This window comes from Bos taurus, chromosome 14 (genome assembly GCF_002263795.3).
Source record: "Bos taurus isolate L1 Dominette 01449 registration number 42190680 breed Hereford chromosome 14, ARS-UCD2.0, whole genome shotgun sequence".
In the NCBI taxonomy this organism is placed as follows: Eukaryota; Metazoa; Chordata; class Mammalia; order Artiodactyla; family Bovidae; genus Bos; species Bos taurus.
In genome coordinates, this window is record NC_037341.1 from 52,245,883 (window position 1) to 52,268,749 (window position 22,867).

The 22,867-nt window shown below is 35.4% G+C and overlaps 1 protein-coding gene across 1 annotated transcript in view; it reads left to right on the forward strand.

Annotated features, from left to right (window-relative positions):
• CSMD3 (CUB and Sushi multiple domains 3) overlaps positions 1–22,867 on the forward strand; it is a 1,470,240-nt gene that overhangs the window by 1,440,332 nt on the left and 7,041 nt on the right. The window contains exons 65-69 of the mRNA NM_001424929.1: positions 740–919; positions 3,595–3,660; positions 12,878–13,036; positions 15,671–15,783; positions 17,855–17,942. Of these exons, the coding sequence (NP_001411858.1) occupies positions 740–919; positions 3,595–3,660; positions 12,878–13,036; positions 15,671–15,783; positions 17,855–17,942 (606 nt within the window). The remainder of the gene's footprint in view (positions 1–739; positions 920–3,594; positions 3,661–12,877; positions 13,037–15,670; positions 15,784–17,854; positions 17,943–22,867) is intronic.

Below are 22,867 nucleotides of genomic sequence, written 5' to 3' on the forward strand. Positions count from 1 at the left end.
TGAAAAATTACTGCTAGCATATGGACCTAAAATATGGCCCGAAAATGCCATGTGCAAAAAATTATTAAGTTGTACTTTCTACATTAGGAATATTACTAGCAAAGCAACATATTGAATTGTTATTGAATTTAACTTTAGAAAACACACCTTTTAATTTAAGTAAATATAGTAAATGAAAAATTACAAATTAATATTTCCTAAACTGGTACAGAAAATCTGAGTTTGATAAACTTTAAGAGTTATCTTACTGCAGGAGTTAATAGATTCTTTAAAATGCTAATATATACTGACTCTCCAGAATACATCTTTTATTTTTTCTCTATTTATTTTTTAACATCCACCAGTGTTCCAGAGATGATTGTTTAGAAAATGCTAGTCTGTGAAAACATTTACATTTACATTGATAAGCTTCCCTTGATGCACTGGAATATCTAAAAGTATATTTATATAAAGGCATTGCTATTGTTTAGTCCCTAAGTCATGTCTGACTCTTTTACGACCCCATAAAAGAGCCAGGCTCCTCTGTCCATGGGATTTCCCAGGCAAGAATACTGGAATGGGTGGCCATCCAGGGACTGAACCTGCATCTCCTGCATTAGGCTCATTCTTTACTACTGAGTTACCAAGGAAGCCCGTATAAAGGCGTTAACATACCTATAAAAATATATAATGATTCCAATCTCAAAATTTTTTAACATGTCTGTAAAACTGAACATTTTTTTTCCTTTATTTAACATAGCCCACAGCTGTAAACAGCCAGAAACTCCTGCTCATGCAAATGTAGTAGGAATGGACCTTCCATCCCATGGGTATACATTAGTTTATACCTGCCAGCCTGGCTTCTTCTTAGCTGGTGGAACAGAACATAGAGTGTGTAGATCTGATAACACCTGGACTGGAAAAGTTCCTGTTTGTGAAGGTAAGCTTTCTCTATAAAAGCTGGCAGCAGAAGATTTTGTACTGACTTGGCTTTCCTCAGATATTAGAGAGAAAAAAAATAATTAACTTAGGAACAAAAGTAGTAGTGATGCAGTCATTTCGTGCTCTGTTTTTTTCTTCTTACCTTTATTACTTTTCCTAGTTCTCTGCTCACAGTAAGTGTATTAGTTTTCTAAGGCCACCATAAAAAGTACTATAAGCTGGATGGCTTAAAAGAATAGAAATTTATTCTCTCACAGTTCTGAGGCCAGAAACCCAAACTCAAGGTGTCAGCAAGGCCCTGTATCCTCGGAGGGCTCTAGGGAAGAATCATTCCTTACCTCTTCCTAGCTTCCTATGGCTTCTTGCTATCCCTGGCTTTGCTTGGCTCCTAAAGGCCTCCTAAATTCTGCTTCAATTTTCGTATGGCCTTTTTTCCGATGTATCTCTGCATGTCCTCCTCACTTAGAAAAGCAGCAGTCATTGGATTTAAGGATTATCTCAGTAATATGTCACCTCAAGATTCCCACCTTTTTACATCTTCAAAAACTCTGTTTCCAAATTAGGTCATGTTCTGAGGTTCCTGGTGAACATGAATTTGGAACATATAATATTCAACGCACTTCAGTACTGAAAATTGCTCCCAGCATTCCTGAGTGTATATCCTTCTGGTAGAGTAAATCTGATAGAAAGCCTTTCCCAAAACTTGGTTAGGAAAGCAGTATCCAGAAGTCTGATTGTCACAGTTTTTAATATAATCAATCTCCAAATTCATTTCTCAGTCAGGATTATACGACAGTTTGACCATATCTAGGTGATGTGTTTACCTGTGTAGCTGCTTTACTCGATCAGGACAGTCTCCATCTGGACAAGATATAATGAGTTTAAGAGAGGAAAAACAGTTTCCAGAAGAAGGAATAAAATAAGTTTTTCTAGAATTCTTAATAAAGTCATCAATACATTTTTTTCAGGCCTTTAGTTCTTGATGTCTTGAAGCATTCACAAATGTAAACGACCTTCTCCTTGTGAAATGTTTCACTCTCTTTGCTTCTGTCGGGCACTACAGATTTTTTTTCTTTCCAAAGTTTTTTCATGATAGAAATCCCTTCTATGTGAGATCTTATTCTTTTATTCACTTGTCATTGTCTTTCTCCACTCTCCTATCCTTTCATCTGCCCTTTTCCAACTAGAATATAAGCTAAAAAAAAAAAAAAAAAAAAGCCAGAAACTTTGTCAATGTATTTACAAGTTTAATTTTGAACACTTGCAGTGCTTTATATGTGAAAAGTGTTTAATCAGTATTTGTTGAATAAATAAATATTTTATCTCCTCAAATTTTTGGCTACACATTCTCCATTTCCTTTTTAAGCTTAATGTTTTCTATCTATCTTTTCTAAAGCTCAGTTCTTTGTTTTCTCTTCCTTTCACTCAATGTTCTCTCCCTAGGTGATCCAATTCATTCAAGCCAATGACTTAGTCTCCTCTAAGAAGGTTATTTACAAATTAATATTTCTAGCTCATATATCTGCTCTTAGTCCCAGACTTATATTTTCAATTGCTTACATGATATTGCTTCTTGAATTTCTCAAAGATATTTAAATAATACATGCAAATACAAACTCATCAATTTCCCTTCACCATTGTTGTCTCTTGATGTTCCCTAACTTAGTGGTACCATCATCACATAATAAATAGAAATCTAGTAATCACCTTTGACATCTTCCTGTCCCTTTAAGTCCACCAGAATTTGAGTAGCTTTAAACAAAAAAATCTATCCACTTCTCAGTTTATCATCACTACTACAGCAGTTTAACTCAGCATTATCTCTACTGAGACTACTGAAATGGCCTTCTAATTTCTCTGTCCAAATCGATACCTACTTGTTTCCAAATTGTTCTCTATCTTTCAGCCAAGGTGATGTTCACCCAAATAACTTCTCTTTAAAGCCTTTAAAGACATTACATTGCTCTTAGGTAAAAGATGTACGTCTTTACAGGTCCACAAGCACTGCATATCACAGCTGCTTCAACTTTGCAGACACATTCAGCACCTCACATGATTCTGGGCTCATTTTGGTTTGGCTTGAAACTCTAAGTCTTTACTTTTGAGTCTAGTTGATTTCTTATGACACCATGGGATACCTTAACAATTTTTTTAATTCAGTTTTTATTCCTCTTTCTTTTTTGGCCATGCCACAGAGCTTGTGGGATCCTAGTTGCCTGACCTGGGCCTGGCCTATAAAGAAGCTGAGTACTAACCACAGGATCACCAGTGAATTCCCTGTAGTTTTTAACTCCTAAACATGAAACCTATCCAAATTATTTGTCTTTAAGCAATAGGAACATACCCTTAGCCCTCAGCTCCAATGTTGGAATCAATTATTTCCATGTTGATTTATGCCTTTAAAATAAGAAATAGGATGCAAAAATGCTAAGGTAGCACTAATATTCTCTTTGCCACACTGGATTCTAATGAAGATAATTATTAAAATTGTTAGCTGTACAACAGTAATGTTGAGTGGGGACTGAGATGCTATAGTGAACAGAACATTTTGGAGAAAGTTCTGATATGTCAGAGAATAAAATTGACAAGGCATCACATTGTGTATGTGTGTGTCTGTGTGTGTGTGTTATTAATTATATTAAATTTTGGAAACGTTTTTGTTTCTTTTCATAGCTGGTTCCAAAATATTGGTGAAAGATCCTAGACCTGCACTTGGAACACCCAGCCCAAAGCTAAGTGGTTAGTCCTTTCAAATGCTTTTCTAGTAGTCATGGTTTCTAAAGGTGTTCATTGACAAAGTGACAACCATTTATTTAGAAAACTATATTTCAACATGGGAAAATGGTGCATTTTACTGTTTTGAATTTGAAATTTAAAAATGTATATGATCAGATGTTGAACTTCAAGCAGTGTAATACTGTGACATGTTAATATTCCAAAAATATTTTGTATAGTTCTCTCTATGAAATTTCCCTTCAAGAATATCTGCAAATAGCTATAAAATAATGGCAATGTTTTATTTAAAATAGTAAAATCAAAATGAGGCTTATATATAATTTTTAAATGTAATTTTTCTAAAGAAGGAAACCAAATACACTTGGAGTAGAGAGTAAAAGTTTACCAACTTCTAGAACTTGTTCAGTTTATTTTCAATGATTTGATTTAAAAATAAAATTATTTAATCATTAAACATAGGGAACTTGAAGTTCTACAACCATAATGTAATTCCCATTTTATACACTGCCTACCCTAAGACTCTGGAAAAGATACTTTCTACACCTGGGCCTCCATTTCTTTATCTGTACAAAAAAATAATAATAATGATTAGATTAATATGAACGAACTTCATTGAAATGAAGTACAAAGTGTCTAGCTCATGGTAGGGCCTCAGTATATGAGACCTGCTTTTTAACGTATTAGTAAACATTATATTTACATGGTAGAAATGAAAAGCTACACATAGAATTAAAGCCTCAGCATCTAATCTTTACCTTGGAAATAGATTTGGTCCAGTTGTAATTAGCCAGGTACGATGTTAGAATATTTGTAATATTTGTATTACAAATATATTTGTAATATTTGTTGGTTTCAGAAGTTCTCAGTGTACATACGGTAAAACTGGACTGCCTACCAAAAAAAAAAAAAAATCAGTCTGAAAAACTGATTTTTTTCAACAGTCAGTGAAAACAAACTGAATTTCTCTAAAGTAACCAATGAATATGTCATCATAAGAGAGAAAGCATTTCATGGAATCAGAAAACCACAATGGTCAATCAATGCCCAGAACTCTCCAAGAAAGATGCTTTCTCTGGGAGCCAGAAGGGTGCTCAGAATAATAGCTCCAGCACATAGCGTATAACCCTAGACTGTCTTCAGCAAAATATGGCCAGTATCCACCAATCAGGCTGACAGTTTTTTTTAAAGCATATGGAAGAACTAAGCAAAAACCTAATATGTGTGATATAATATTTTAAAAAACTGTTAGTTGCTCAGTCATGTCCAACTCTCTGCAACCCCATGGAGTGGTATAATATATATACATATAAATATTTCTCATCAATCAATGAAATAATATATATTTTCTTTAAAATTCCATGGGAAAGCTATGAGAATTGATCATATATCAAGAAATAAATAAATCTACATGAATTTCAAAGCAAAGTTAGTCTTATCTGACCATGACACAGTTGAAAGTCAATAAGAAAATGGATAATTTTTTTAAATGCCTCAGTGTTTGGAAATTAAGAACAAAATGAATACTAATGAATAATTTATGAATTGAGGAAGAAATTAAAATGGAAAATATAGCAAGAGAGCTTAATTATGCTGAAAAATCTAAATATCAAAACTTGGGGACTAGCAGAGGTAAAGATGTGAAGGAAATATAAAGCTTTAAACCTTTATATTAGAAGAAAAAAAAGCCTCAGAATTGATTAATGTCCTATTAAGAATATATAAAAAGTATAATGGAATGACAAAAATAAAGCAGAATTCAATATAATATAAATGAACAAATAAACCAAAAATATCTGAAGATAAAATAATCTCAACAGAGCCAAAGGTAGTTCTTTTAAAAAAATGTTCAAAGTGAAAGTTTTCTGGTAAGATTGATCAAGAAAGGAACAAAAATTAAATAATATTTCAAAAGGAAATGTGATAACTAGAGAATATATTGAATAAATTAATACTATATAATAGAAAATACCAGACAACCTTAACCTGCCTCCTGAGAAATCTGTATGCAAATCAAGAAGCAACAGTTAAAACTGGTCATGGAACAGTAACTGGTTCAAAATTGGTATAGGAGTACATCAAGGTTGTATTCTGTCACAGTTCTTATTCACCTTATATGCAGAGTACATCATGCAAAATGCTGGACTGGATGAAGCTCAAGCTTGGAATCAAGATTGCCAGGAGAAATATCAATAACCTCAGATATGCAGATAACACCATCCTAATGTGGAAGAAAGCAAAGAGGAACTAAAGAGCTTCTTGATGAAGGTGAAATAGGAGAGTAAAAAAGCTGACTTAAAACTGAATATTCAAAAAACTAAGATCATGGCATCTAGTCCCATCACTAAATGGCAAATAGATGGAGGAAAAATGAAAAACATGGCAGGCTTTATTTTCTTGGGCTCCAACCACTGTGAATGTGAATGCAGCTATGAAATTAAAAGACACTTGCTCCTTGGAAGAAAAGCTATGACAAACCTAGACAACATATTAAAAAGCAGAGACATCACTTTGCTGATAAAGGTCCATATAGTCAAAGCTATGGTTTTGTCAAAGCTTACAGATGTGAGTTGGACTATAAAGAAGACTGAGCGCCAAAGAATTGATGCTTTCAAACTGTGGTGCTGGAGAAGACTCTTGAGAGTCCTTTGGACAGCAAGGAGATTAAACCAATCAATCAGAAAGGAAATCAGTCCTGAATATGCATTGGAAGGACTGATGCTGAAACTGAAGCACCAATACTTTAGCCACCTGATTTGAAGAGTTGACTCATTGGAAAAGACCCCGGGAAAGATTGAAGGCAGGAGGAAAAGGGGGTGATAGAAGATGAGTTGGATAGATGTCATCACTGAACCAATGGTCATGAGTGATAGTAGCTCAGTTGTGTCCAACTCTTTGCAAGCCCATGGATGTAGCCAGCCAGGCTCCTCTGTCCATGGAATTCTCAAAGCAAGAATACTGGAGTCAGTTGCCATTTCCTTCTCCAGGGTAATGGACATGAGTTTGAGCAAAACTCCAGGAGATAGTGAAGGAGAGGGAAGTCCATGGATTCACAAAAAGTCTGGCACAACTGAGTGACTAAACAACAGAAATTACATAATTGTCAATTTTTAAAAACGTTAAATATTGACAAGTTACTCAAAAAGTATATCTTAACTAATAGGAGAAAAATGAACAATACTGTAAGAAATAAAGTAGTAGTAAAAGCTATTTCCACAAGAAAAAAATATGCCTCTACTGATAAGCTCTACACAATTTTGAAGGAACAGAAGAGATCATCTCAGTTTTATAAAAACTATTAAAGAAGCTCATTTTATGGGTCCAGTATAACTCTAATAACTCAAGTAAAGACATTATAAAAAGGAAAAAATTATAGGCCCATTTGATATAGGATTATACATTAAGAAGTCCTACTTAAAACCTTAGTGAATTAGATACACTTAGTGAATTAAATTGACTCTTGAACAGCAAGTGGATTAAAGGTGCTAGCAGTCAGTGCAATCAAAAAACCTGTGTGTAGCTTGTAGTCAACCCTCAGTCTGTGTTTTTCTTTACCCAAGATTCCTTTGTATTTGTGATTCTACATCCATGAATTCAGCCAATCATGGATCAGTATAGTAGTACTCTAGTATTTACTATGGAGAAAAATCTGTGCATAAGTGGAGCCTCACAGTTTAAATCCATGTTGTTCAAGGATCAACTATACAACATTATCATAAAGATGAAACCATTGACAAATTGTTTTAATGATAGATATACATAGATATTTCCATGATATGTAACTAATCCTTAAACATAATCTATCACATTAAAAAAGTAACATCACAAATTATGAACACCACAATGCTTGTACAGAAACTATTTTATAAGACTGAACATCTGTTTATAATTTTTAAAGAGTTTTAATAAATTAGAAAGAAAAAGAATTTCTTTAACCTGGGTAAAGGTAGCTATAAAACTGTAGAGCAATTTCATCTAAAGTGGGAAAATATTAGAAACATTTCATTTAAAATCATGACACAGTGATTAGACTACCCCAAACAAACAATAATTTGGCAGTGGTATCAAAGTCAGGAACATGGCAGTGCTATGAGGTCCATGAAACAAAGTTTAAATTCAAAATGTCTTGAAAAAAAAAAAAGATGATAATCATCATCTTCCTCCTTTTCATTGTGCTTCACATCAGCTTTAGTTGGATAACATTTTAGAGTTTACAAGAACTACTGAATAAGTAGTTTAAATCTTTAATTTAAATCACATTTAAATTTCATATTAGGCTCAACAGTAGAAGTATTATCATCTCCATTGTACATACGGATTTAAATGACCAAATGGTGTCTACCTCCCAGCCTATCATGACTCACATTTCTCGGTTATGTGTGAGAAAGGTGGAGGGTGGTGGTGGCATGCTGGAGCCTCCAGGTAGAGCTTTGCTTTAGCCAGTTCTGTGCATTCTTCCAAATTCTGCATTCAGTGATGTCATGTTCCTGGTTTGAAAACTGCAACTATGGAAATATATATATATACTATAGAATGCATATACTATTAAATCAATTTGTAGATTTGTTTTCTGAAGTGCCAGTTGTTAAACATTTACAACCACATCAATAATTTATCCTGATACAGTGTAGCTGCTGCCAGTATCTACTTTTTTTCATTGCTGTGTTCTTCTGCCATTGGAGTTCTCTTTAATCTCTTTTAACCAACCTTCTTAATTCCCCTAAGCACCATGGACAAGATCACCAGATGTAGCAGATTTTTGTTAAATATTCAGAAGTAGCAAAGAAAAATCATAGTACAGGCCAGGGGGAGATAAACAATGAGAAAGATAAGAACAGCACATTTATTGAGTACCTACTAATTTGCCAGGCACTGCTATTAGAATCTCTTTCTCCCTTGCTGCTCCTCTTACCTCTCCAACTGGGAGTCCATTACCTCCAAATTCCAGATCTTTCTAGTGTAGGATAATTTAACTGGTCACTCCCTCCTCAAAACAATTTTAGGTATATTTTTTAAATTAACTGCTCTTTAAGTTGAACAGTTCTATGAAGACATACAAGACTTTCTAGAACTAACTCCCCCAAAGATGTCCTTTTCATTATAGGGGACTGGAATGCAAAAGTAGGAAGTCAAGAAACACCTGGAGTAACAGGCAAATTTGGCCTTGGAATACAGAATGAAGCAGGGCAAGACTAATAGAGTTTTGCCAAGGAAATGCACTGCTCATAGCAAACACCCTTTTCCAACAACACAAGAGAAGACTCTACATGTGGACATCACCAGATGGTCAACACCAAAGTCAGATTGATTATATTCTTTGCAGCCAAAGATGGAGAAGCTCTATACAGTCAGCAAAATCAAGACTGGGAGCTGACTGTGGCTCAGATCATGAACTCCTTATTGCCAAATTCAGATTCAAATTGCAGAAAGTGGGGGAAATCACTAGACCATTCAGGTATGACCTAAATCAAATCCCCTTATGACTATACAGTGGAAGTGAGAAATAGATTTAAGGGAATAGATCTGATAGACAGAGTGACTGATGAACTATGGATGGAGGTTCATGACATTGTACAGGAGGCAGGAATCAAGACCATCCCCAAGAAAAAGAAATGCAAAAAAGAAAAATGGCTGTCTGAGGAGGCCTTACAAATAGCTGTGAAAAGAAGAGAAGCCAAAAGCAAAGGAGAAAAGCAAAGATATACCCATTTGAATGCAGAGTTCCAAAGAATAGCAAGAAAAGATAAGAAAGCCTTCCTCAGCGATCAGTGCAAAGAAATAGAGGAAAACAATAGAATGGGAAAGACTAGAGATCTCTTCAAGAAAATTAGAGATACCAAGGGAACATTTCATGCAAAGATAGGATAGATAAAGGACAGAAAAGGTATGGACCTAACAGAAGCATATTAAGAAGAGGTGGTGTTTTTCTTTCTGGCTTACTTCACTCTAGGGTTCAGGATTGGGAACACATGTACACCCGTGGTGGATTCATGTTGATGTATGGCAAAACCAATACAATATTGTAAAGTAATTAGCCTCTAATTAAAATAAAAAAAAAAAAAAAACAGAATACACAGAACTGTACAAAAAAGATCTTCACGACCCAGATAATCACGAAGGTGTGATCACTCACCTAGAGCCAGACATCCTGGAATGTGAAGTCATGTGGACCTTAGGAAGCATCACTACAAACAAAGCTAGTGGAGGTGATGGAATTCCAGGTGAGCTATTTCAAATCCTGAAAGATGATGCTGTGAAAGTGCTGCACTCAATATGCCAGCAAATTTGGAAAACTCAGCAGTGGCCACAGGACTTGAAAAGTCAGTTTTCATTCCAATCACAAATAAAGGCAATGCCAAAGAATGCTCAAATTACTGCACAGTTGAACTCATCTCACACGCTAGTAAAGTAATGCTCAAAATTCTCCAAGCCAGGCTTTAACAATACATGAACCATGAACTTCCAGATGTTCAAGCTGGTTTTAGAAAACACAGAGGAACCTGATATCTAACTTCCAACATCTGCTGGATTATCAAATAAGCAAGAGAGTTCCAGAAAAAAAACATCTATTTCTGCTTTATTGACTATGCCAAAGCCTTTGACTCTGTGGATCACAATAAACTGTGGAAAATTCTGAAAGAGATAGGAATACCAGACCACCTGACCTGCCTCTTGAGAAACCTATATACAGGTCAGGAAGCAACAGTTAGAACTGGACATGGAACAACAGACTGGTTCCAAATAGGAAAAGGAGTATGTCAAGGCTGTATATTGTCACCCTGCTTATTTAACTTATATGCAGAGTACATCATGAGAAACGCTGGGCTGGAAGAAGCACAAGCTGGAATCAAGATTGCCAGGAGAAATATCAATAACCTCAGATATGCAGATGACACCACCTTTATGGCAGAAAGCGAAGAACTAAAGAGCCTCTTGATGAAAGTGAAAAAGGAGAGTGAAAAAGTTAGCTTGAAGCTCAACATTCAGAAAACTAAGATCATGGCATTTGGTCCCATCACTTCATGACAAATAGATGGGGAAACAGTAGAAGCAATATCAGACTTTATTTTTTTGGCTCCAAAATCACTGCAGATGGTGATTTCAGCCATAAAATTAAAAGATGCTTACCTCTTGGAAAGAAAGTTATGACCAACTTAGATACCATATTAAAGAGCAGAGACATTTCTTTGCCAACAAATGTCTGTCTCGTCAAGGCTATGGTTTTTCCAGTAGTCATGTATGGATGTGAGAGTTGAACTATAAAGAAAGCTGAGTGCTGAAGAATTGATGCTTTTTAACTATGGTATTGGAGAAGACTCTTGAGAGTCCCTTGGACTGCAAGGAGATCCAACCTGTCCATCCTAAACTAAATCAGTTCTGGGCGTTCATTGGAAGGACTGATGTTGAAGCTGAAACCCCAATACTTTGGCCACCTGATGTGAAGAACTGACTCATTTGAAAAGACCCTGATGCTGGGGAAGATTGAGGGCAGGAGGAGAAGGGGACAACAGAGGACGAGATGGTTGGATGACATCATGGACTCAGTGGACATGGGTTTGGTAGACTCCCGTAGTTGATGATGGATAGAGAGGCCTGGCGTGCTGCAGTTCATGGGATCACAAAGAGTCAGACACAACTGAGCGACTGATCTGAACTGAACTGAAGGTGCTTACCAAATCAAAGACTTTTTACCAGTACATTGTATTACATTTTTAGGTAAGGTCTCTTTTACATACAGAGCACAGCTTTGTAGTTTGAGGTTTGGGAACGGAGTGCCACTCTTAGGATGACTTGCAAAGTCCCAGAGCCAGGACTATGGATTTTTCATGTTACTAACTGCATGCTTTATATATATATATATATATATATATATATAATGATGATAATAATAATGATAGCAACTAACATTTAGCAAAACTTCATTTAATCTTCCTTGTAAAGTCTATGGTAATTCCACATTAATGATAAGGAAATTCAGGTTTTGAGAGTTAGGTAATTTAGGAAAAACCGCACAGTTTGTAAATTGTAGAAGGGGAACTTAACTATCAATACAAGCATTCTAGCTCCAGTGCTTGCACTTCTAGTCTTTCTACTATATTGCTTTTGAATTATCAAATACAATATAACAACTCAACTTAAGAGTGCACTTTGTATTCATCTTTTACCATAGCTTTATTTGTTTGCTGAGTAGATTTCAGGGAGTATACAATTTGTAACTCTAGTCTCTGTGATTGGAGCAGTAAGAATTGTTATGGGTGTAGGGAAAATCAGGTAACAAATGTCAATAACTTGTTAAAAAAAAAAAAAAGAAAGATTTTTCTCCAAATCTATGTTGTTCATTCACTCACACAAATAGGCATGGCTGTTTTGAAGAGTTGCTATGTAAGGATGGGCTTTATTGTACAGGATTAATGGAAACTTTTTTCAGCCTCTTACCAGGATCTAAGTAGACTTTGACACACCTAATTTATATTGGTTATAAATTACATTACTAATTTATATAAATATAATGTCTTATTTATTCGTATGCATTTAAAATAAGAATGTTTCTTCTTTGGGTGAAAATTTTATATTAGAATATTATTTGATTCTACCACAACTCATTTCTTTCCCATGAGAGTTTACCAATTCTAGTGACAATTCTTTTATTTCTAAAAATACTTGTAAACCTCAAAGCTGTGAGGAGCAAACCAAGGGAGCCCTGTTCTTCTTCAGGAGCACCTATTATTGAAATAACTGAGCTCAGTATTCTGTAAAGGAGACAAGGAGCATCCCTCCTGCTAGTCTTCCAAGGCTGCTCAGCAAGGGAGGTTTTAACTCTATGACCTTCCTCCTGTGAACCTATCTCTGCTGCTAGGAGAAGAGCAGGCATCCTGGAACTTGTATATAGACTGACTTGACTCAATAACATAATTTTATTTTCCTTCTGAAAAAAAGATATTATAGGAAGCCAAATATAAGTAAATGACATTTAGCTAGTCTTTAATTGGTGTGGCTTATTTATCTCTCATTGATGATGATGTATGTACAATCTAGGCTATCATTATTTTGGCTTATTCTAAAAATATGCAAACTTGTATGGAAAAATTCATTTTATAATGCACCTTCTTTTTCTTGTATATTTAGAAAAATGATTATTCTATAAACTAATACTCATTAATCTGACAATGCTTATATTTATAGGGCACTGCAAAATTAATGTGTATGTTTAATTTGTTCACAGTTCCTGATGATGTGTTTGCCCAAAATTACATATGGAAAGGCTCTTACAATTATAAAGGAAAGAAACAACCCATGACCCTGACAGTTACTAGTTTCAATGCTTCCACTGGGAGAGTCAATGCAACGCTCAGTAATAGCAACATGGAACTACTACTTTCAGGTATCACTTTAAAGAAAAGAAACTTTGCCTTCATGCCTTTATTTTCATCATTTCATCATTTTTATTAGTGATTTTTGTACTGTGAAATATTTGCTTTATTTCTGGTGGCATTCATAATTCATTTAGAAACAAGCTTTCTGGTTTGATTGAGGCATATATAATACTACACAAATATAAAACTCTGTGATTCTGAAATAAGCTCCCTCAAGAATATTTTTACATGGCTAGAATGACATGTCATGAAATAGAAGAGAACTTTTAATTTGAATAAAACTAACTTCTTCTCTATTCTCATAACACCAAAGAGACTGGGTAAGTGATTTGCAAGCTGCTTTATCATCACAAAATCATGTCTTCAAATGAGGCTGTTTAGGAGGACACTATTGTCTAAAATAGAAAATATAGGGCTACACTACCCTAATTAGGCAAAAGGAACCCAGAGCCTTATTCATCTTCTCAGCCTTCTCAAGTTTCTTTGATCTACTGCATACTTCCCTCATTATCTTTCATTGCTGCTACTGCTAAGTCACTTCAGTCGTGTCTGACTCTGTGTGACCCCATAGACATCAGCCCACCAGGCTCCCCCGTCCCTGGGATTCTCCAGGCAAGAACACTGGAGTGGGTTGCCATTTCCTTCTCCAATGCATGAAAGTGAAAAAGTGAAAGTGAAGTCGCTCAGTCGTGTCCGACTCTTAGCGACCCCATGGACTGCAGCCTACTAGGCTCCTCCATCCATGGGATTTTCCAGGCAAGAGTACTGGAGTGGGGTGCCATTGCCTTATCCGGTGACACCAGCTGGGTGTCCCACAATTCAACTCACTTCTGACACTGCTGCTAAGTCGCTTCATTTGTATCTTTGATTACTCTGGTTTTTCTGACATTCAAATGTTTCCTCAAATGTCATCTTGTCAACAGTACTCCTGATGACCTTAGGTAAAGTAGCCTTCACCTTACAAATAGACTCACTCTGTTAGTCATCGGCAGTCTTATCTTATTTCATTTTCTTCTTTTCATTATTTGAAAGTATAGCATAGTATAGTATAGCATATCATGGCATGTTATGACATGACATGACATGACATAATTTGTCTGTACTCCAACAGTTCAAGCCCTAAGAAAGCATCTCTTTGCCTTCCAGTTCATTGCTATACCTCAAAGGTTAGAAATGAAACTGGAGCAAAATTGGTCTCAATGACTTTGAATTATTGTTTTCATTTAAAAATAGATTTAAAAAATATTGATACTGAAAATATGTAATGTATATATTTAAACTTATTGACTATATAGCCCATATAATTATTAATAGTGAAATAATTGTGATATAAATAAAATAAGAAATAAAATTTTATCTATTGATTTTGTAAATTTTACAAGAACTATACAGCATCATTTTGTATTGTTGAATGGCTCTACACTAAAGCCAAAATAAAAATATTAGAAGTTAATATGTATTTTAATTTAAAATATATATACAATTACATGATATAAATTGAATTAAAGGAATGCATTTAAATTGTGACTACTGATCTATTTAATTTTGAAACATGAGTTTTATTTTTATTCTGTATGAGAGTTGGCACTAAATAAATATATATTTATCCTAATCAAATTTCTACAAATATAGGAAAATAAACATAAATAATTAGACCAATTTAACTTGCTAACACTGTCTACATAGAATTAATTATAACATTTTTCCAGCAACTTTGATTACTTTTGTGTCTTTTCTCTATTATAATTTATAGATCAAGATCTATGTATTATGTTTATACTCCCAGCTTATTTTTATGATACCTTATTGCTTAGGTGAAATAGTAAGTGAATGAATTAGTGAGTCATTTCAACTATCAGTTAATCACAAAATTTTTACTTAGAATATGATTTTATACAGTTCCCCAAAACACATTTTTATTCCACTTATTTATACTCTCAGAGTACTCTTATTCAGGAAAAAATAAAATAAAATGAATACATTTGCTTCTCTTCTTTATGCCACATTCTGTATTTACTTTCTTGAACTAAAAATTCTACTTGATTTTTGTGATCCAGCTCAAATACTCTTTCTTAATAAGCATTTCCTAATCACTCTGGTGTGAAATGATCCTTCTTTCTTTTGGCCTTTAATTCATCATATTCTCTATCTCTGTCATTATATCTCCTGTTTCATCAGAAATTCTTATAAACATCACATTTTTAGATAGGAACCACACATTCATCTTTGCGATTCCAGTAGCACCTCAAATATTCTTTTTCTAAGGGTGGGCTTGTACTTAATTATTAAGGAAAATGTCAAGAGTTTCAACATTTGATTCATACCCTTGAGTATTTTAAATCTGACTGATGAAATAAATCATTTTTACAACAATCATGGAATGATGTTATTAATAACAATAATATTTGATTTTAATAGCATACGTAATTTAAACCCCACAGTAATAGTTAAGTTGAGAATTTCAGCTGAGAGATTGCTATATTTTGCAGGATTTGTGAAAAAGCATGAAAATGGGCTTGATTTGTTGCTTTTTTTCCTTTTCTTATCACATGTATTTATGATATATTTAAGGAGCTATAGATAATAAAGTGAAACATAACTACTTGCAAAATTAGTAGACTAAACATCCTTATATTTTACAGGAGTATATAAAAGCCAAGAAGCTCGCCTAATGTTACACATCTATCTCATTAAAGTACCAGCTCAAGCTTCTGTGAAGAAAATGAAGGAGGAAAATTGGGCCATGGATGGCTTTGTAAGTATATTTCTTTAAAAGTCTGCTGCTAAACTTAATAACACATTTGTGCTATGGTTTGTCATTAAAATTACAGAAAAATGTAAGTTTCTAAATTGAGCTAGTTAAATGCACACACATAAAATGGCAAAACTACTATTATGACTAATTTATTTTGAAAAAATAAATGATTCAGTATAAATACTTAGTAATCTAGTGTGTCTAAACTACTGAAGCCTATGACCTACAGAAGGTTTTCCTTGTAAAAGTTTTGTTACTTCAGAGCATATAGTCAGAGTTCCCATGGTCATTTTATCAAAGACTTCTGGGCAGTGTGTAAGTATAAGATTTGTTGCTTCCAACTGCCAGTTTAGAAATTCCATTCACTTAAGTGACTGAATAGAACAGGGTAACTCCAAAGTGAGGTTATGGTAACTGTTCAGAGGAAGTGGCTCACATAACTTCTTCTTCATAGCCAACTTTATAAAATTTTCTAAATATGAAGAGTAAATTTGGTTTCTGAGGGAAAATAAAAAGTGCATCCTGTTTCCCTTTCTGTGCCATTATTCATGGAGTTGAGGTCTAACTCATCTTCAGTGCACTTAGATTGTTTCATTTAGGAAACAAATAAAATGAATACATTCATTTAACTATTAGAGTTTGAGCTTTTCTTTTTAGAAGCATTTTGTGTCTAAAAATGACCTTGCCCAGGGTATTTCTGATAATAAGGAATAAATCACTTGTGAAATGTCAGACTTACATGAATAATTTGGTATAATATTTTGCTTTTTAGGGCGAGGATGCAAGGTTTTTTGCAGCTTTCACAAGAACATACATGACTTAGATAACATTGAAAATAATCAGGACAAACTTTGGGGTAAATTCATATGACTAGTTATCAGCAACACTGAAATGTATCAACTCATATTTTATTAGTGAGATCAAATAACACTATGCATGTGACCTATTTTTTATGTATAGAACTTTACATGCAAGGTACAGTTAATAGCATTTGCAGGATTAGGTAGAGTCACAAAATCTCAGGCTCAGCATGCAACAAGTTCTTTCTCATGTTTCTGGGGCTAGCTTGGGGGGCTCCATTTGAAGCTGTGGTATCAAGTTCAGGTTGCTCCAGGTGTCTCATATCAGGTCCAGGCTGGAGGGACAGCAGCTGCCAGGAACATGTCCTTCTCTTGCCAAAGGCCTGAAACTCTGAGGGGCAAAGTGGAAATATGTCTCCCTTATTTTAACAGCCCTATTGAGATATAATCCATGTACCCTACTCATTTAAAGTGTACAGTTCAGTAGTTCTTACTATATTTACAGATGTGTAACCATCACCACAGTTGATTTTAGAATATTTCCATCACCTCAAAAAGAAACCATATCCTTTACCTATAGCCCAACCCATCCACCCCTCCTTTCTCCCCCAAATCCCAGCAACCACAACTCTATTTTCTGTCTAGATTTCACTGTTCTAGGCTTTCATATTTATGAATCATACAATCCCTGGTCTTTTGTGACCATGGATTATATGGTTTCTTTCACTTATAATGGGAAACATGCCTCTTAAGGCCTAGGCTTGGAACTGACTTATTGTCAATTCCACCCACATTCCATTGGCCAAAGCAAGTCACAGGACAAAATCCAACTCACTGAGGAAGAATGAATACACTTTTCATGAATGTTAATGGGAAGGGAGAAAATTGTGCCTGTATGCTGAACAGTAATTGAATCTACAAAGTACAGTATTATATTTTAATTTTTAATTGACTACTTGCCTTATTCTGTTTTATCATATCCTTGGTCTTTTTCTTGACAATCAGTTTCTTCACCTAAAAGAAATCTATAAATCTGTATCATTATATTAATAACTAATCCCCCTTATTTCCAGTATCCTAATTAAAGATGAAAATTTTCATTTTATTTTTAATAATGGTAAATTTGCATGATGTTCTGTTTTACACAGAAGATATGGAGGAAGGAATTGTGCATAATATTCATTTTATATTAAGTCTGAATATTTTCTAAGACTGGGAAAATATATCTGTGGCCAACTTTTATGTTTAATCAAACTTATAAATATTTTTAGGTTTCTGCTGAGCCTGATGGAGCTACTTATGTATTTCAAGGATTTATTCAGGGTAAAGATTATGGGCAATTTGGACTACAAAGACTAGGTAATGTAGTCATTTTCATTTTCATGTACTTTATTACTCAAGATATCATAAGAAAATATAATGGATTCTGTACATTAGGCACACTTACTGCATTTTGAATTTTGCATTGTCAGGACTATACATTGATACACTTGATAGCCTTCTAAATAAGTACAGTCTTTAAAATATTGGTTCTCTGTGTTCCACCTCAATACAGTGTTTAGTTTTTCATCATATTTCTAATAAATATGACAAACTGCCTTTCCCTCAAGCAAGTAAAAAGGAGAAAAAGTGATAAAGATTTGAAATAAAATTTTAAACTGTGAATGATTTTATCTTATGAGAATTGTATTGCTTCTCTTCCATTTGAATATCTTTGCAATTTTCTTACTGCCCCACCAAAAAAAAAAAACCAATGTAGTGGCACTTTGAGAAACTCATAGAATCTGGAAAGGGAAAATTACTTTGAGGAGTGAACCATTGTGGGGGCTTTGTGCTAGTCAGATATGTAAATTTTCTGTGGTGGGAGGTACAGGGTTTTGTCATTTTTATTCCCAACTCTTCTCAAACATATCTAAATATTTAATAGTCTCGTTTGAATGTATTTATTAACACACCTTTTGGTGTACAATTTTCCTAAAGTATACTGTATCTCATTATTATATTGTGGTAGTAATGCATAAACAGCAAATCCATGTTCTAAAAACTACTCCTTGATGTTTATCTTTAAAATTCCATTGCTTTGAACTTTTATGTAAATTTTCTGAGTCCCTGGAAAATTAAAATACAAAATGGTACTAATATTTTTAACCTTGACTAGGGTATGACTTCAGTTCAGTTCAGTCTCTCAGTCATGTCCATTCTTTGAGACCCCATGGACTGCAGCACGCCAGGCTTCCCTGTCCATTACTAGCTCCCGGAGTTTACTCAAATTCACATCCACTGAGTCGGTGATACCATCCAACCATCTCATCCTCTGTTGTCCCCTTCTCCTCCCACCTTCAGTCTTTCCTAGTAGCAGGGTCTTTTCCAAGGAGTCAGTTCTTCGCATCAGGTGGAAGAAGTATTGGAATTTCAGCTTCAGCATCAGTCCTTCCAATGAATATTCAGACTGGATTCCTTTTGGATTGATCTCCTTGCAGACCAAAGGGACTCTCAAGAGTCTTCTCCAACACCACAGTTCAAAAGCATAAATTATTCAGCACTCATCTTTCTTTATAGTTCAACTCTCACATCCATACGTGACTACTGGAAAAACCATAGCTTTGACTAGATGGACCAAAGTAATGTCTCTGCTATTTAATATACTGTCTAGGTTTGTCATAACTTTTCTTCCAAGGAGCAAGTGTCTTAATTTCATGGATGCAGTCACCATCTGCAGTGATTTTGGAGCACACCCCCTACAAAAAAAATAAAGTCTCTCGCTGTTTCCATTGTTTCCCCATCTATTTGCCATGAAGTGATAGTACTGGATGCATAATCTTCATTTTCTGAATGTTGAGTTTTAAGCCAACTTTTTCATTCTCCTCTTTCACTTTTATTAAGAGGCCCTTTAGTTCTTCTTCACTTTCTGCCATAAGGTGTTATCTGCATATCTGAAGTTATTGATATTTCTCCCAGAAATCTTGATTCCAGCTTGTGCTTCATCCAGCCCAGCATTCCACATGATGTGCTCTGCGTATAACTTAAATAAGCAGGGTGACAATATGCAGCCTTGACATACTCCTTTCCTGATTTGGAATCAGTCTGTTGTTCCATGTCCAGTTCTAACTGTTGCTTCTTGACCTGCATACATATTTCTCAGGAGGCAGGTCAGGTAGTCTGGTATTCCCTTCTCTTGAAGAATTTTCCACAATCAGCTGTGATCCACACAGTCAAAGGCTTTGGCATAGTTAATAAAGCATGACTTAGTTGAACATTTGATATAGTTGAATGTTTTTTTAAAAAGTAAATCAGCTTTCCCCAGATGAACAATAATAAGGAGATGTCATTTCAGATAATGTCTTGCCACAATTGTTAGTTTTAAAATCAGTAGAAGACATTCACTAATATAGTACATTGTCACAGTCGTATAATTGAATACAAGATTTTTTCACATTATATTCCCCAAATCATCTCAAGCACTGCATGTCTAAAACAGAACCTATTAAGAAGAAAAAGAAACTATTTTTCTGAAAAAAAGAGTTTGCTATTTATTTCTCTTCCATAGTCCCTGTGCCAACACATTGACAAATCTCATTTTTCTCATCTTTTAGCTAGGCTAATGTAGGCAAAATTATACGATACTGAAAGAGGAACTCCACAGGTCAGTACATGCCCAATACACTGGAGATCAGTGGAGAAATAACTCCAGAAAGAATGAAGGGATGGAGCCAAAGCAAAAACAATACCCAGTTGTGGATGTGACTGGTGATAGAAGCAAGGTCCGATGCTGTAAAGAACAATATTGCATAGGAACCTGGAATGTCAGGTCCATGAATCAAGGCAAATTGGAAGTGGTCAAACAAGAGATGGCAAGAGTGAATGTCAACATTCTAGGAATCAGTGAACTAAAATGGACTGGAATGGGTGAATTTAACTCATATGACCATTATATCTACTACTGTGGGCAGGAATCCCTTAGAAGAAATGGAGTAGCCATCATGGTCAACAAAAGAGTCTGAAATGCAGTACTTGGATGCAATCTCAAAAATGACAGAACGATCTCCGTTCGTTTCCAAGGCAAACCAACCATTCAATATCACAGTAATCCAAGTCTATGCCCCAACCAGTAATGCTGAAGAAGCTGAAGTTGAATGGTTCTATGAAGACCTACAAGACCTTTTAGAACTAACACCCAAAAAGATGTCCTTTTCATTATAGGGGACTGGAATGCAAAAGTAGGAAGTCAAGAAACACCTGGACTAACAGGCAAATTAGCCTTGGAATACAGAATGAAGCAGGGCAAAGACTAATTGAATTTTGCCAAGAAAATGCACTGGTCATAGCAAACACCCTCTTCTAACAACACAAGAGAAGACTCTACACATGGGCATCACCAGATGGTCGACACCGAAATCAAATTGATTATATTCTTTGCAGCCAAAGATGGAAAAGCTCTATACAGTCAACAAAAACAAGACCAGGAGCTGACTGTGGCTCAGATCATGAACTCCTTATTGACAAGTTCAGACTGACATTGAAGAAAGTAGGGAAAACCACTAGACCATTCAGGTCTAGTGACCTGAATCAAATCCCTTATGACCTAAATCAAATCCCTTATGATTATACAATGGAAGTGAGAAATAGATTTAAGGGCCTAGATCCGATAGATAGAGTGCCTGATGTGAACTGAGGTTCGTGACATTGTACAGGAGACAGGGATCAAGATCATCCCCATGGAAAAGAAATGCAAAAAAGCAAAATGGCTGTGTGAGGAGGCCTTACAAATAGCTGTGAAAAGAAGAAAAGCAAAAAGCAAAATAGAAAAGAAAAGATACAAGCATCTGAATGCAGAGTTCCAAAGAATAGCAAGAAGAGATAAGAAAGCCTTCCTCAGCGATCAATGCAAAGAAATAGAGGAAAACAACAGAATGGGAAAGACTAGAGATTTCTTCAAGAAAATTAGAGAAACAAGGGAACATTTCATGCAAAGATGGGCTCGATAAAGGACAGAAATGGTATGGACCTAACAGAAGCAGAAGATGTTAAGAAGAGGTGGCAAGAATACGCAGAAGAACTATACAAAAAAGATCTTCATGACCGAGATAATCATGACGGTATGATCACTCACCTAGAGCCAGACATCCTAGATGTGAAGTCAAGTGGGCCTTAGAAAGCATCAATACAAACAAAGCTAGTGGAGGTGATGGAATTCCAGTTGAGCTATTTCAAATCTTGAAAGATGATGCTGTGAAAGTGCTGCACTCAATATGCCAGAAAATTTGGAAAACTCAGCAGTGGTCACAGGACCGGAAAAGTCAGTTTTCATTCCAATCCCAAAGAAAGGCAATGCCAAAGAATGCTCAAACTACCACACAATTGCACTCATCTCACACGCTAGTAAAGGAATGCTCAAAATTCTCCAAGCCAGGCTTCAGGAATATGTGAACCATGAACTTCATGATGTTCAAGCTGGTTTTAGAAAAGGCAGAGGAACCAGAGATCAAATTGCCAACATCTGCTGGATCATGGAAAAAAGCAAGAGAGTTCCAGAAAAACACCTATTTCTGCTTTATTGTCTATGCCAAAGCCTTTGTGAAGATCACAATAAACTGTGGAATATTCTTCAAGAGGTGGGAAGCAACAATTAGAACTGGACATGGAACAACAGACTGGTTCCAAATAGGAAAAGGAGTACATCAAGGCTGTATATTGTCACCCTGCTTATCTAACTTATATGCAGAATACATCATGAGAAACGCTGGACTGGAAGAAGCACAAGCTGGAACCAAGATTGCCGGGAGAAATATCAATAACGTCACATATGCAGATGACACCACCTTTGTGGCAGAAAGTGAAGAGGAACGAAAAAGCCTCTTGATGAAAGTGAAAGAGGACAGTGAAAAAATTGGCTTAAAGCTCAACATTCAGAAAACGAAGATCATGGCATCCAGTCCCAGCACTTCATGGGAAATAGATGGGGAAACAGTGGAAACAGTGTCAGACTTTATTTTTCTGGGCTCCAAAATCACTGCAGATGGTGACTGCAGCCATGAAATTAAAAGACGCTTACTCCTTAGAAGAGAAGTTATTACCAACCTAGATAGCATATTCAAAAGCAGAGACATTACTTTGCCAACAACCGTCCATCTAGTCAAGGCTCTGGTTTTTCCAGTGGTCATGTATGGATGTGAGAGTTGGACTGTGAAGAAGGCTGAGCACCGAAGAATTGATGCTTTTGAACTGTGGTGTTGGAGAAGACTCTTGAGAGTCCCTTGGACTGCAAACAGATCCAACCAGTCCAT